This window comes from Ammospiza caudacuta, chromosome 2 (assembly GCF_027887145.1).
Source record: "Ammospiza caudacuta isolate bAmmCau1 chromosome 2, bAmmCau1.pri, whole genome shotgun sequence".
Classification (NCBI taxonomy): domain Eukaryota; kingdom Metazoa; phylum Chordata; class Aves; order Passeriformes; family Passerellidae; genus Ammospiza; species Ammospiza caudacuta.
In genome coordinates, this window is record NC_080594.1 from 97,250,656 (window position 1) to 97,264,845 (window position 14,190).

General features: G+C 36.8%; 1 protein-coding gene across 1 annotated transcript in view; it reads right to left on the reverse strand.

Annotated features, from left to right (window-relative positions):
• MYO16 (myosin XVI) overlaps positions 1-14,190 on the reverse strand; it is a 277,468-nt gene that overhangs the window by 138,388 nt on the left and 124,890 nt on the right. The window contains exons 14-16 of the mRNA XM_058825534.1: positions 13,613-13,718; positions 11,657-11,774; positions 4,063-4,210 (exon numbers count right to left, since the gene is read on the reverse strand). Of these exons, the coding sequence (XP_058681517.1) occupies positions 4,063-4,210; positions 11,657-11,774; positions 13,613-13,718 (372 nt within the window). The remainder of the gene's footprint in view (positions 1-4,062; positions 4,211-11,656; positions 11,775-13,612; positions 13,719-14,190) is intronic.

Here is a 14,190-nt window from a genome sequence, read left to right on the forward strand (position 1 = left end):
TCTTTTCTATTTCGTTCACTTTACCACAATAATTTTTAAACCTTTTTTTTTTTTTTTGAAGAGCAGCCTTATAATTTAGAATGGGAAATTATTTCACGGGTAATCAAGATTCAGATTAGTTCAGACTTTAACAAAAAAATCAATCGCTTTACTGAAATTACTCCTTCATATATTAAGTTCAAGTTTTCTTAATGAGAGTGAAGAGGGTGCCTGCACTGAAAAAGTGAAAAAGAAGGTACATCAGTTACATGAAGATGTAGATGTTCCATCTACATCTGTTGGAGCAGAAGAGTTTTACTGCTTTTTAAAGGCTGTGAGAAACAACACAGACAGAGAGAACACACAGTGCAGAGCACACCATTTTTCTAGGGGAGAAAGGAAAGTTTTACACATGTGGGAACAGCAGTTTGATAATGCAAATACAAGAAGCGCATGCCCTGACCACAGTTCAGCTCAAAGTTATCACTCGTTTTTACAATACAATGAATTAGGAGAAATAGGAACCTTTTGTAAACTGAAAATGGTGACATCAAGTTGAACAGCTCTCAAAACTACCATCTTTTCTGAAATAATTTTCTACAGTTTAGTGGCCTTAAGCTATATTTTTAAATATAAATATACACATGTAAAGACATGATTTTTAATAACAGTATGTTTGAGTATCTTACATATACATATTACACAATGACATTCTTATATTGTTCTATATGGCACAGCTTTGAAATAGAAATACTAATATGAAGCAATTGGCCCAAAGCAACAAAAGCAGGACTTTCTACTTATTTTCTGGAATATTTTTCCAAAATACTTTCTTTCCTATTGCTATTGTTTCCTATCCTTCCTTCATTAGCACTGAAGATCATTTACAAATCAATCTATCACCACTGTCACTTCTCTCACTGTTCTCTGTTTCACCTTGGTTGCAAAATTTGCACCTACTGTAACTATGAGGCAAAACTAAATGTGCTGGAAAACTAGTAAATGTTTTTTGTGTGAGGCTAAACTTCAGAGACCACAAAAGTACTGCTTACAGTCATGGACTGCAATCGGCACCCAGAAAAAAAACTGTAACCCAGAGCAAATCAAGAGCAAATTGAGAATATAATTTCAAATTGCTAATGTCTCTGTATTACACATGATTATTATCATCAAGATAAAGAAGTTCTTTGAAACAAGATAGAGTTCTTTGAAACACAGTAAATTAATAGAAATTTTGGAATTTTTTAATCAACCATCTGCTGATAAAAACCAGTTTCCAAATATAATAAACACACAGGAGTAGCTGTCAATCAAAAAGCTTTGACTTGCCCTTAAAGACTCTCTCTTCATTTCTGACATACTTCCCTTGCTCAGTCTTGAAAAATGATCTTACCTTTCAGCAATTTCTTCTGTCTTTATCCATCATGATCCACATGCAGATACGATGGGAGATGCATTCATTCAGATCCTTCCCTATGTAGATCAAACCCTTGCTACTTTAAGATCTTAGTTGTGTCTAGGCTCAATGAAAAGTGTGCAGCTATTTGTCCTGACATGATGCCTCAGCAATTACAATGCTTGCAAGAACACATATTGAAGTTTCTGAGCTCCATCTCCCTCTCAAAAGAGCACCAAACAGCAGAGGTTTAGAGCCAAACAACTTTCCCTACCCAGCCTTACAGAGATTCTCAGTGATTCCAAAAGGGAGGGATTTCCCCTTTAAGCAATTTACATGAACTCTCAGCCCAGGGTTATATATTACATAAAACACTATCTAAATCTCATCTTTCACAGCATCATATCGACAAAATTACTTTAAATCTTTGAGGTACTTTCATCTGAAATAAGAATAGAAAAACCCATGCTACATCTTATTTCTTACATTGCAATAGCTTAAGAAAGCAATTTTTAAATAGGGGTACTTTGTGATCTTAATAGCCATTATTTAATAAGATTGTTGAATCTTCTACATAAAAGTACAATATTAAACAATTCAAAGAGAAAGCGAAAAATTATGAAAAAAACAACTGGGCAGAAACAACCTGCCGCCAAAGGTTTTAAAAAGCCTATTATCTAGTTAATTTTACTATTTGAATCAAGATTACACTTCTTCAAAGAAAACATTAAAAAATCACTTATGGATGTTACCAGAATAATGTGATCTCATCAAAACTTGACTAAGCCAGAAATAATGAGCTTATAAAAGAGGTCAGATCCTGCCTTCCTGATTCATGAGTGAGTTTGATGCAGTAGAAATTCATCCCTAATTTAACTTTATCAGCTGAGAAAGATCTAGCTCACTGAAGCACTGCACTCAGGAGTTTAAGGTAAGAAAAAATTGGCCCAAACACTCTCAATAATTTAAGATACAATCTACTGTACATAGGCAAAGCAAAGCTTTATTGATTAAAGCAGGCTTATGCAAATATTCAGCTATAAATTACTTCTAAAGCTTGGTACTGCAATGTTCAGACATCTATTTAGAAGTACCATTTTGTTTTTTTGGATGATTATCAGATATCAGATAAAGCTTTGTTCATTGAATCTAATTATTCAGGTTTACATTAAGTTCTTTCCTGTCTGAGCTTCTTGCAAAGGGACTTTAAACTGTTTCATTTTCTGAAAAAACTGTGTGCTTCCAAACAACTTATGCTAGAAGAGGAATAAAACAATCATCAGGAACTTAGACTATTTTTGGTCTTCAAAGTCATCAAATAATTTAAAATATAGAATTTAATTCTTCTTCTCCCTGCTTTGAAGTGAATAATTTCTAGCAAAGGAATTTAGCCTGAGGTTTCTGCAGAGCTAGTGTTGTATGACATCCTGTATAATACAGAAATAGTAACAGCTCAAAACATTACCAATGTTAGTCAGAAGACTTCTGTCTAAGAAAAAACTCATAATCAATGAAGCTTTCTTTGCAAAAATTAATGTGGTGTCTTTCTATTTACAGGTTCTGTATCTAGAACTGCTATTCTATTCAACTAACTAGCCAGAGAGGAAAACGAAAAAGTTGAGAAAAGAAAAAAATCCATGGGAAAAAGGCTTAGATGTATAAACCTGAAATATTCTTCTTACACAATTTTAATTACTATTGGTCTTTTTACAGTTACTCACTATACCCATTTTAAAGTTAGTTCATTTAAGAGAAGATCATTAAATCACTAAATAGCCTACTCTCATTTCAGTGGCACTTAGGAAAGACTGAAGAGTAAAATGCAAATTAACTAAGTGAGGAATATTTTTTCATTCTAAAATAGTCAGAATGAATAAATTCTGAAATAATCACAACAATTACTGAAAAAACTCCAAAACCTTCTCCTATAGTAAACATTTGGAATATATTAAGCCTTAGACATGCTACATTTGGGTGTCTATATTCAGCTCTTTATATTTAACCTCTCTCTATTAAAAGCAACGTGATCAGCACAGTTTATGAAGACAAACACAGCTCTGTGCTTTGGGTGAACTGAACCACATTTATAAGTCACTATACAGCTGAGCAGGAACTCAACCTCCTTTGATTGCAAATGGGAGCCAAGACAACCAGCTCCTGTGGAGTCATACAGAAAAACATAATTTTAGGTGCTGGGTGTTGAATCCTTTCCTTGTGTTCAAAGCAGTCAAAACTTTTGTTTCTGTTTTTCTCACTAATTTGATATAAAGTAAGTATCAAAATGAAAATTGAGATATCAGGTTACATTTAGTGACATTTCATCAAAATCAACATATTCCATAAGAAAGTTACTAATAAATCAAATAGTTTTTACCTTAAGAAACAACTTTTCACATGGGAAAAAAACCCAAAAACAATAGACCTACTCTAGTCCACAAAAGACAGAAAAAGAGCTAATACATTTCTTTCTCCTTTAAGGCAACAATATAAATGGATATAAAACTCTTGTTAAGTGGCTATATATGTACTTCAGAACTAAATACTCATGAGCAAGTACTCCATAATAAATAATTTCAGAAATCATTGAAAAGTTAGAAAATTTTTAAGTATTAGAAGAAGGACCTCAACAGCAGAGAGGCATTAATATAAGAAAAGTATTAATACTAAATATGAAGTTGTTTTCCTACCTGTGTGCAGATAAATTACTGAGATACAGGGTGTATTTTTCTTCAGCAGACAATCCATCCATCATCAAGTAAAAAACATGAAAATTACTCTGGTTGAGAGGTTGGATAACAACACGAGACTTCTCCAACATGTACGTATAAATCCTAGCTGATTAAGAAACAAACACATAAATTCATAATTACACTGATTGTTCTAAACTTAAATGTCTTAAACCATTCACCATTGCAACAGTTCAGAATAAATCATGTTTCTTACAAAATGATCTGAGCGGAGCATATAAAATACAGTATTACCATTTATACTCCATGGTTTTCTATACAAATCACATACAAAACCCCAATTCCATTAGAATTGGTAGAACTAACATAGTACCATACTTATTACTGTTTGACATTACCATCAAAATTACTTAGTTTTGAAGATACTGATGTTGATTTGTATAAGTTGCTGTATTTGACAAGATTTTTCTAAGAGACAAGCTATTAGTCATCGCACCGAAATGGAGCTATCTGACCACTAGCATCTATTCTATCCTCCTCGTAAACAGAAAGATGGGAGAGAGATTCAAGACCTCTTGAAAAAACACACTTGGAAGCATTTCTTCTTTCTCTGCTGGTAATCAGACCCAGCCAGCACGGATTTAGGAGGGGTAGGTCATGTTTGACCAACCTGGTCACCTTTTATGACCAGGTAACCCGGCTAGTGGATGCAGGGAAGGCTGTAGATGTTGTTTACTTGGATTTCAGCAAGGCCTTTGACACTGTCTCCCACAGCATACTCCTAGACAAACTCGCAGGCCATGGCTTGGACAGCAGCACTCTTTGCTGGGTTCAGAACTGGCTGCATGGCCGGGCCCAGAGAGTGGTGGTGAATGGTGCTGCATCCAGCTGGCAACCAGTCACCAGTGGTGTCCCTCAGGAGTCTGTGCTGGGGCCAGTTCTGTTTAATATTTTTATTGATGACATGGATGAGGGTTTAGAGTCCTTTATTAGCAAATTTGCAGACAACACTAAGCTGGGAATGTGTGTTGATCTGTTAGAGGGACAGAGGGCTTTGCAGAGGGACTTGGAACGGTTGGATGGATGGGCAGAATCCAATGGGATGAAGTTCAATAAGTCCAAGTGCCGAGTCCTGCACTTTGGCCACAATAACCCTCTGCAATGATACAAGCTGGGGACGGTGTGGCTGGACAGTGCTCAGGTGGAAAGGGACCTGGGGGTGCTGGTTGACAGTCGGCTGAACATGAGCCAGCAGTGTGCCCAGGTGGCCAAGAAGGCCAATGCCATCCTGGCCAGTATCAGGAACGGTGTGGCCAGCAGGAGCAGGGAGGTCATTCTTCCCCTGTACTCAGCACTGGTGAGGCCTCACCTGGAGTATTGCATCCAGTTCTGGGTCCCTCACTTTAGGAGGGACGTTGAGATGCTTGAGCGTGTCCAAAGGAGGGCAACGAGGCTGGTGAGGGGCTTGGAACACAAGCCATATGAATAACGACTGAGGGAGCTGGGGGTGTTCAGCCTGGAGAAAAGGAGACTCAGGGGTGACCTTATCACTCTCTTCAACTTCCTGAAGGGTGGCTGTGGTGAGCTGGGGTCGGTCTCTTTCTCCGGGCAACAACAGACAGAACAAGAGGACAGTCTCAAGCTGCACCAAGGGAGATACAGGCTAGAATTAAGGAGGAAGTATTTTACAGAAAGAGTGGTCAAATACTGGAATCATCTACCAAGGGAGGTGGTAGAGTCACCATCCCTCAAGGAGTTTAAAAGAAGATTGGATGTGGCACTTGGTGCCATGATCTAGTTGAGGTGTTAGAACATGGGTTGGACTCGATGATCTTAAAGGTCTCTTCCAACCTAGAATTTCTGTGATTCTGTAATCAGGAACAGAGAGATTAATAGTTTTGATTAACCACCTAGCTTCTAGATGGCTACAAAGAGGCAAATCCTCTGCAGAACAGGTTATCAACAGGCTCACTGACCTGAGCCAGGGGGAACATGGGCTAAGATGACCTGAATAAATGAGACACCACGTGAATCAGAAGTCTGGGGGAGAAGGTGAAGGAGGATGAATCTGAGTGAGATTTGCCTACAGAAAAACAGCTTACAGGATCATACATAACCTCAGTCTCACAAAGATTCTGAAAGAGGCAAAGCACAGATGCAAAGGAATTATTGAGCCTCAGACTGATTTACCTTTTTGCAAGATAAAAGACATTTTAGAGATACATATGAAGAGATAGGGATATTCACTGTTTCGGACAGGCTTCTCTTAAGCTCTGCCCTGGGAGTACACCACAATGTGGTTCCAGATGCAAGAGACTAAGAGAACAAGGCAATGTCCAACTGCAGCTAGAGGGCAGGGCCTTTCTGGTAAATGGGAATCTAATGCCAGTTCCCACTTACCCAGCTGCTGGCATAAATTCTCTCAATATTTAAACACCAGCTGTGGTACAAAGACCAGAAGCACTTCTCTTCACACATAACTGATCACCTCTACCATATGGACATGGTCCATGCTGCAGCTCTAGTCTTTTCAGTATCTGGAGAATGGCAGAGCTTTCACAGAGTCTTTGCAAGCATCCTCACCCTGGGCTCAATCAAGGGCTCTTGAATTTAGAGCATAAAGTGCAACAGAGGACCTATATTTTTGAACCCAGTAAGCAGATGAGAATATTAAACTATAGCCTGGCTTTCACCCAACTTATTCAGGACTCCTTTCTTCATGAACTGGAGGTAGTTCTTGAACATATAGTCACTGTAAATATTGGTGCATGCATTCTGCAGCATGGATGCTGCAGGAAGTATGCTCTCTAAATGCATACCACTCGCACCTTTTTAGAATTTTTCTCATTTTTTACTTTTTTGAAGCTGGCTGGGATTAAAGCAATATTTTCAGAACCAGTTCTGGACTCACAGCTGTTGCCCAATGCAAAGTGAAACACTTTGTTGAATGACAGTGTGTATCAGAGGTAGTTGCACCAGCCTAATGAGGCATTAGGCCAGCAGGCAGAATGTCAGTTCCTGTCACCATACAATTGCTAATGTCCACTGCTAGGTTATTGCTGTATCATCTGTATCTGTCTGGTCATTTAATTTTAAATTCCACTTATCATTTGAAGTTCTTTAAGTTTCTGTTTATACTGTTGAAATAAACACAGCAAACCTGAGGTTACTCGAACTAGTGTGTATAAGAACACAGCCTTTGAGAATACTGCTGAAACACAGCATAGATGGGAGAGAAATGAAATGGGTGAATCCTGAACATATTGTTTTGAGAAAGGCCTCAGCAGCTAAATACTGTCAATGAACTAAATACAACTATGCAGGGTCTCAAAGAACCACTCTGCACAGGCCAAACCATCCTGGACACATCCCAGTTAAGGAGTGCAGAAGGTCAGTGGTACATCAGCCAGGGACATCCTCTATGCTCTCACAGCACAGACATGTCCTGACATTTGCTGGCAACCAAAACCGTGCCTGGGAGTCTGGCTGAGAGACAGCAGGACTGACAGACAGGAGCTGTACCTCTGACTTGCTGAAGCAAGGAAACATGATCTGGCCCATTTAATCATCCTACAAAATGTAGTAGTGAGCTGCTATTATGGAATCAATATGATGAGAAATTGTGTATCATCCATCTAATCCTCTGCTGCCACACTATAGAAAAAACTAAAAAACCCAAACTTGTATGGGAAGTAGAAAGGCACACTTGGGAAATCATGTATGTTTCTGGCTCCAGTAACTTTGCAACACATTATAAATTGAAGCAATGTAATCATGGCAGGACTGGCCCAGACACACACTTTAATCAGAATCAATCATTACCTGGCTGTCATTTCTACAGGGTAAAACAGAATAGATGTACCTGAAGGATGATTTCCATCTTTTATTGTGCTTGTAACTTATTTCACAGTAAAACCAATCCAACCATCAATTAATTTGAAGAGAGTTCACTGCAAATCTTTAATCACATTTTTGTGTGCAATATTATTCACTAAGGCTTTTATAACTACCATTTCAGGTGTTTTTAACATTCATTGATTAATACAAGCAGGAAAAATGTTACTAAAGGTCATCTATCATTTAACTTTAATGATGAGCAACATCACTTATTCAGATGACACAAATTAATTCAGCCTTTTCCAAGTACTTCAAGTCACCTGCACTTTAATAAGGCTAAATACATTCCATCTCAACTAGCATCTCCAGCAGTGGGAAGAGGTGTTAAGAAAAGCCAAGCTTCCAATCAGCAAGAATCAAACACAGCATCATCTTAATGGTGCTAAGAGTCATAAAGAAAATTATCATGGTAGTATGCTTTTCTACAAAGTGAAATATGCTTGTTAATCTATGTGCGAAATAAAAGGGAGAAAATTTATAAAGTTCCAAAGCAGTGTCTGTCATTTTTGTGCAATGGTAATTGTGCCTCCAGGCACAAACAAATTTTTACTTCCTTTAACAGCTCACTTGATCTACTCAGCAGCTACACAGCCAGCAAGCAGATTCTGTATTCAAAGTGTGGCCAGTGAAATCTATCTTTCAGCTATGCTTTCCTAGAAACTACATTGCTCCTTCTCAAAAACCATGCTGTCCGAAACACAGCTATTTGTAAAGACAAGAAAATGTTTGTTTGTCCATTTCAATGTAACTAAAAAAAAAAAATTTAAAAAAAAAAAATCTGTCCTTGGTTTTCAAAAAGTGAAGACTGAGAAAATCAATGCCTGAAAAGCAAAGCAGAAAATCTGGAGAATAAATTTTTCAGACTTTATTTTTTCTTCCTAAGTTTCTTTCTGAGTCATTTAAGGAAATGTATAGAGGCATTCATTTTCACCTTAGGAATTATATCAAATTACCTGAAAGACCATTCTGAGGAAAAAAAAAATCAGTCTTCTATAATTATGTTGTGGGAGTTAGAAATTCACTAGGAATATTTTTTTCTTTTGCCAGAAGATCAATCTTTGATTTCTTAATTTATTTTAAAAACTTAATGAAATCACAGGCCTGCAGTTTATTCTAAGTGTTTGTTCTAAAATAAAACTTTGTGTTATATAAAACCTCTTCAGATATATGTACTGGCTTTGAGTAGAGCTACACTAAAACTCTCCATCCTTATTTTCAAAACATCATGGCAGAAATGCAGTTTGTGCTAAAGAACAAATCGAATTTAATGATGAAAATTATGGGGAACATTTAATTCATTTCATTTCATTTATTTAGGTACATTGTACTTTCTGCCAGAAGAATAATAATGTGATAAAAGTCAGAGCATTTCCAGGGTCTAGAAGAACTTCAGCATGAATAAGAAGTTGTCACAAACTTCACTGGTGTCCCCTCAAAACACAAGGAGTGCCACCTTGGGCTTGCTCTCTGTAATAAAAGTGTGCACACGTACTTTGCATGTCCCTGCCTTAGTAAATTGTTCCAGATCTCCACCTGTAATATCTGTCTGTGGAGCAGTTTAAACCACCTAAACCCTTTGATGGAGGCAGCCTTGTGCCACTTGGGTTTTTGTTTACAAATCAGACATATTTAGCCCCATTAGTATCAATGACTTATAAATTCAGGGCTCAGCAAAATCAGATGTTCTGCATACTTAAATTATTCATTTATGTTTAAACAGTGCAGGACAGTAAATACTGCTGCAAATGATCGTGCAAATAAATACAGAGTATGCCTGGGTGGAATTGAAACCTACCAAAGACAATATGCATTATTCTTTTCTCATTTATGGTGGTCTAAAGCTGGGACAATTTCACTCAGATGTGATGCTTAGCAGTGGCCAAGAAATGGCAACATCCACTATGCAAATCAAACAGCAGGAACAATTACCAATTTCAGAAATATACAACACATTTCTACTGCTGTAGCAAGGCATGTCTCTCTTGACCGTAAATTATGTAACTTTAAGCTACCTTAGAGTTGGCAAAAATAATTAATTCCTAAATAATTGGGGAATAGCAGGGTAGATAAGTAATTTGTTTACATTTGTTAATTGACCTGTTTACCTTTACATTTTCTCATTTGATGCCTATGGCTTGAAAATCATAAAACCACAGAATCAGTGTATCATAAAACTGACACAAGAACCTGTATAACTGATCCTGTCATAGGCAGTGGCTGTGAATTAAACTGTCAGTTCTGAGCAAAGCTGCCCATAAACCCATGTCTCTATAGACACAACATACTAAAATTAAATAGGTACAATACAAAGGGTCCATAACATTTTAGCTTTAGAGATGGAGGTTTATTTTTACAAACTGAACTGAGATGCTCTTCAGTCCATGCTAATGTATATTTAAATTTGCATTCCTCCCACAAGAGCTTATAAATGAAAAACAAAATCGCACATTTGTAGTTTTGAATTTCCTTTGCAATTATCCTACACTCATTATAAAACAAACCAGAAAAAAGTGTTGGCAAATTCCCATGCATGACATTTCCCATGAAGGAACTACCATATTTTCTAGAGTATAGTGAACTGTCTCAAGAAAATGTAATTGGAAAGATTTCCAAAGAAATTTTTTAGGAAACTCTTCAAAAAGCACAAACACATTTAAAATTACACACAAAAAAAAAAAAAAAAACCCAAAAAAAAACCAAGGGAGTAGATTTGGAAATGCTTATCTAACAGAATCTAATTTACTTGGACCAAAAGTGTGTCTTGCCATACAGCTTCTGCATCCAGGAACAGTGCAAGTAGGAAACTGTGTGTAGTTGTTTCTGCAGACATACCTTGCTTTGACAGTGAGTAGCTTTATGATGACCTATGTGGACCAGAAAGGAAAGCTCTCTCTGACTGCTTTTGAAGAGAGAGTTTTCAGACTCAAACTGAAAGTTTGCTCAATTTCCTTGTTTTTCTTTCTTTTTTTTTTTTTTTTTTTTGGAGGTTTTTGTTTTTGTCTCTTTTTTTTTTTTTTTAAAGTAAGGAATTCTTACTATGGATCAGAAGACACACTCTGAAAGCAGGAATGAATTTCACACTATCTTGCCTCTAAGAAGAATAAACAACAATATGGTTCCTAATTGTTTTAAAAGAAGCTCTAAGTTGAAATAAATTACTTCTAATTTCAGTATTACAGAATATACTTGTTGTAGGCTTGTTTGGTTTTTTGTTTTTGTTAGTGGTTTTGTTTGTTTTTGTGGTGTTTTTTTTACTAAACAGATTATATTACTAACTAATTTAAAGGATACTTAAAATACCCAATACAATACTAGGCACAAAAGCACAACTTAACAACTTAATCCATTTTTCACTCTTATTTCACAGTGTTGCACTACACAGCTCTCTCAGTTTGTTGATCTGTGAAATAAAACAAAACGTGACCTCCTGGGAAATATAAGGAATTGCTGTTGTCCATTTGTTTCTTGTCTTTTCCTGCCACCTTGTGGTTGCTTAGGACAGGGCACTGCTCACTCCCGATGAGTGATCAATTCACAGGCTGTGAAATCTGTTCCTCTGACACTCCCGAACCCCCCGGGCCTCTTTCTTGCACCTTGAACCCCCCTTGCTGTCCAATTCTGTGCATGGCACACTGGGATCTCTCATCTGACACTCTGTGTGTGTGACATCAAAATTTACAGATTAAGTGATACTTACCGGCAATTAATGTTTTTTTTCTCTCACAAAACTGTAGTTCAAAATACTTTATAAAACAGCTGGACAAAGCATTCAAAGGTGTCTTAGCATGTCCAAAGGCCTCCAAGATACAGTTTACCTGCAAAATAATATAAAAGAAGCAAAAAGAGAGGAAATAAACGGGAAGATATTTCAAGAAGCATCTGTAAGGTTTGCTTGTGATTAATAAATTGGGGGAAAAAAAGAAGATAATTTTTAATCTTGGAATTTAAAAAATACTTGGCAGGTTTCTTTCCAAAATAGAAATTTAAGTGAGACAGGTCAAAATAAACATATTCCAAAAAATCAATGTCAGAATAGTGGAAGTTTTAAGTGAAAGGTTCACATATGAACCTAGGAGGTTCACTACAGTGTTCCTACAAGTATTTTGGATACTAGTGACTGGAGTCATATTCCTGGAGCTGGCATACTTCGCAAAAATATTAAAATCTTTGAAAGCTTGTGAAGCAACAGTCAGTCAATACTAATAACCCAACAAAGGAATTTACAAGTTTTATATAATGTCAGAAATGGCATAAATTATTGATTTCAAATAGAATTATTTTAGTATTATACTAGTGAAAAATGCAGGGGAAAGTAGATTCAGACATTTTTTATGGTATGGCTCACTAATGCATTTGCATGTTAGACTTTCATGGTCACAGCCATTGTATTTAGCTTTTTTTGTGTATAATTAGTTGCTTGCACCCTGACAGATTCCCTTCAGAACTTTCCTCTGTGCATCCTTGAAGCTGATTGCAATGTGGTGCATATACACTGTTGTTCTGACATCACTCTTTTCATGAAGGTGGATGAACAAGCTGAGAAGGAAAAAAGGGTGATGGAGTGGTACAGAAGCTCTAAAAATTAAACCATTCACAATTATTAATTAAACCAGATGTCTGTGCAGTAGGTGGCAGCAGAAAACTAGCCAGCCAAGTTTTGGTTCCAGTCCCACTCCAGTAGTGCTGTTTAGTATGTGTTTGCTTTTAGGCTAATTCAGCACTTGCTTTAACCTCTGTAACTTTATTAATTTAATGTGCTATGCATAACTGCAGCACGAATGAATCCAGACAACTGTGTTCATTAGGGCACCTTACAAGGTAACAAAATTAGAATCTCTACTCTATTCCCTATAGATGAGATCCAATACCTTTACCATCTAAAGTCAGATATCCCATCTAAGCTAGATTTAAAGGGTCTTTCTATACCCAAAATTTGATAATGCTCTTCCACCTCCATTAAGACCCATTGATAGCTGTCTCTGAGTTGGTATCTCAGATGAGAAGTTTCATCAGGAAAGGTAATTCTTTAAAAAATTTGAATTGGCAATCCAGGGTTCAGCATAATTTAAAATTTCAGAGTGAACCTTTCTAAGGAATTAAATATGGGTATATATTTTGGAAATTAATTATGACTGAAAAAATATTCAGAACTCTTATCTAGTTCTTAAATATATTTAGTACACAGATATGGAGCCATATGACTTCATTCAATCCTTGTAGTTCTCCTGCAAGTTTATAGTTTCTGTCCTGCATACTGTTACTTCAGATGTCTCAACTTATACTGTCCATAAAATACCATACAGGCAAATTTATTTATTTACTGAAGGCAATTAATTTCATGTATAAGAAACAGTTCCTTATCACGGAAATTTTTCCTATTCACTGCAACACTGATTTTCAAAGTCACCAAAACATAGAAACAAAACTATCTCCACTTTGAAGATGCTTCTTATCAGATCAATGTGAGCTTAATCCCAATCCCATTTCCATTCATGGAAAAAAAAAACAACTTTGTTTGACTTCAAAGGTGAAAACAAGCCATTTATGAATTTCTACAGAGCTGACACCTTTTTCCATACAATTCAACTATCTCTGTCTATCCAAGAGGCCAAGGTTTTGCTTCATTCCACTCAGTGGTCGGAATGCTACTTACATGTTTTATCTTTGTATCAAAGGCATTTCTGCTGCAGCTGGCTCTGCAAGTGAGGTGTTTCACTATCTGTTTGCAGGCTTCAGTCTTCCCAGAACCACTTTCTCCACTGCAAGAAGACAGGCAAGGGAGAGAGGGAGGAATCAGGGCTAGCTACACGACTGAAATGCTATTTATATTCTCTGCTGGCTTTGTTTGAATGGATTGAAGGTACCTCCATCAAGCCTTTATTTCAAATAACAGAAGGTTTATAGATGACAAAGAGCACAACACAGGAGACAGACTGACTGACTGTGTATATACATGAAGGCTGTCAGAGCTGTCAAGACACCTTGTCTTGTACCACAGGTCAAACCAAACAAATCTAATGCTTTCAAGTCTTTTTGAAGGTACTTACAGCACAGATTTTATGTTTTCCTTTATCTTTCATCCAGTAAAGGAGCTCACTAATGCTGCCTGGTTCTCTTTGCAGATGGGAAATTACTGTTGTGGTAATGATGGGGAATCAGAAGACATTGAAAGTGAAGAATACAATAGGAAGAATGGAAAGAAAGTACAAAAGGAACAGGAAGGAAAATAAA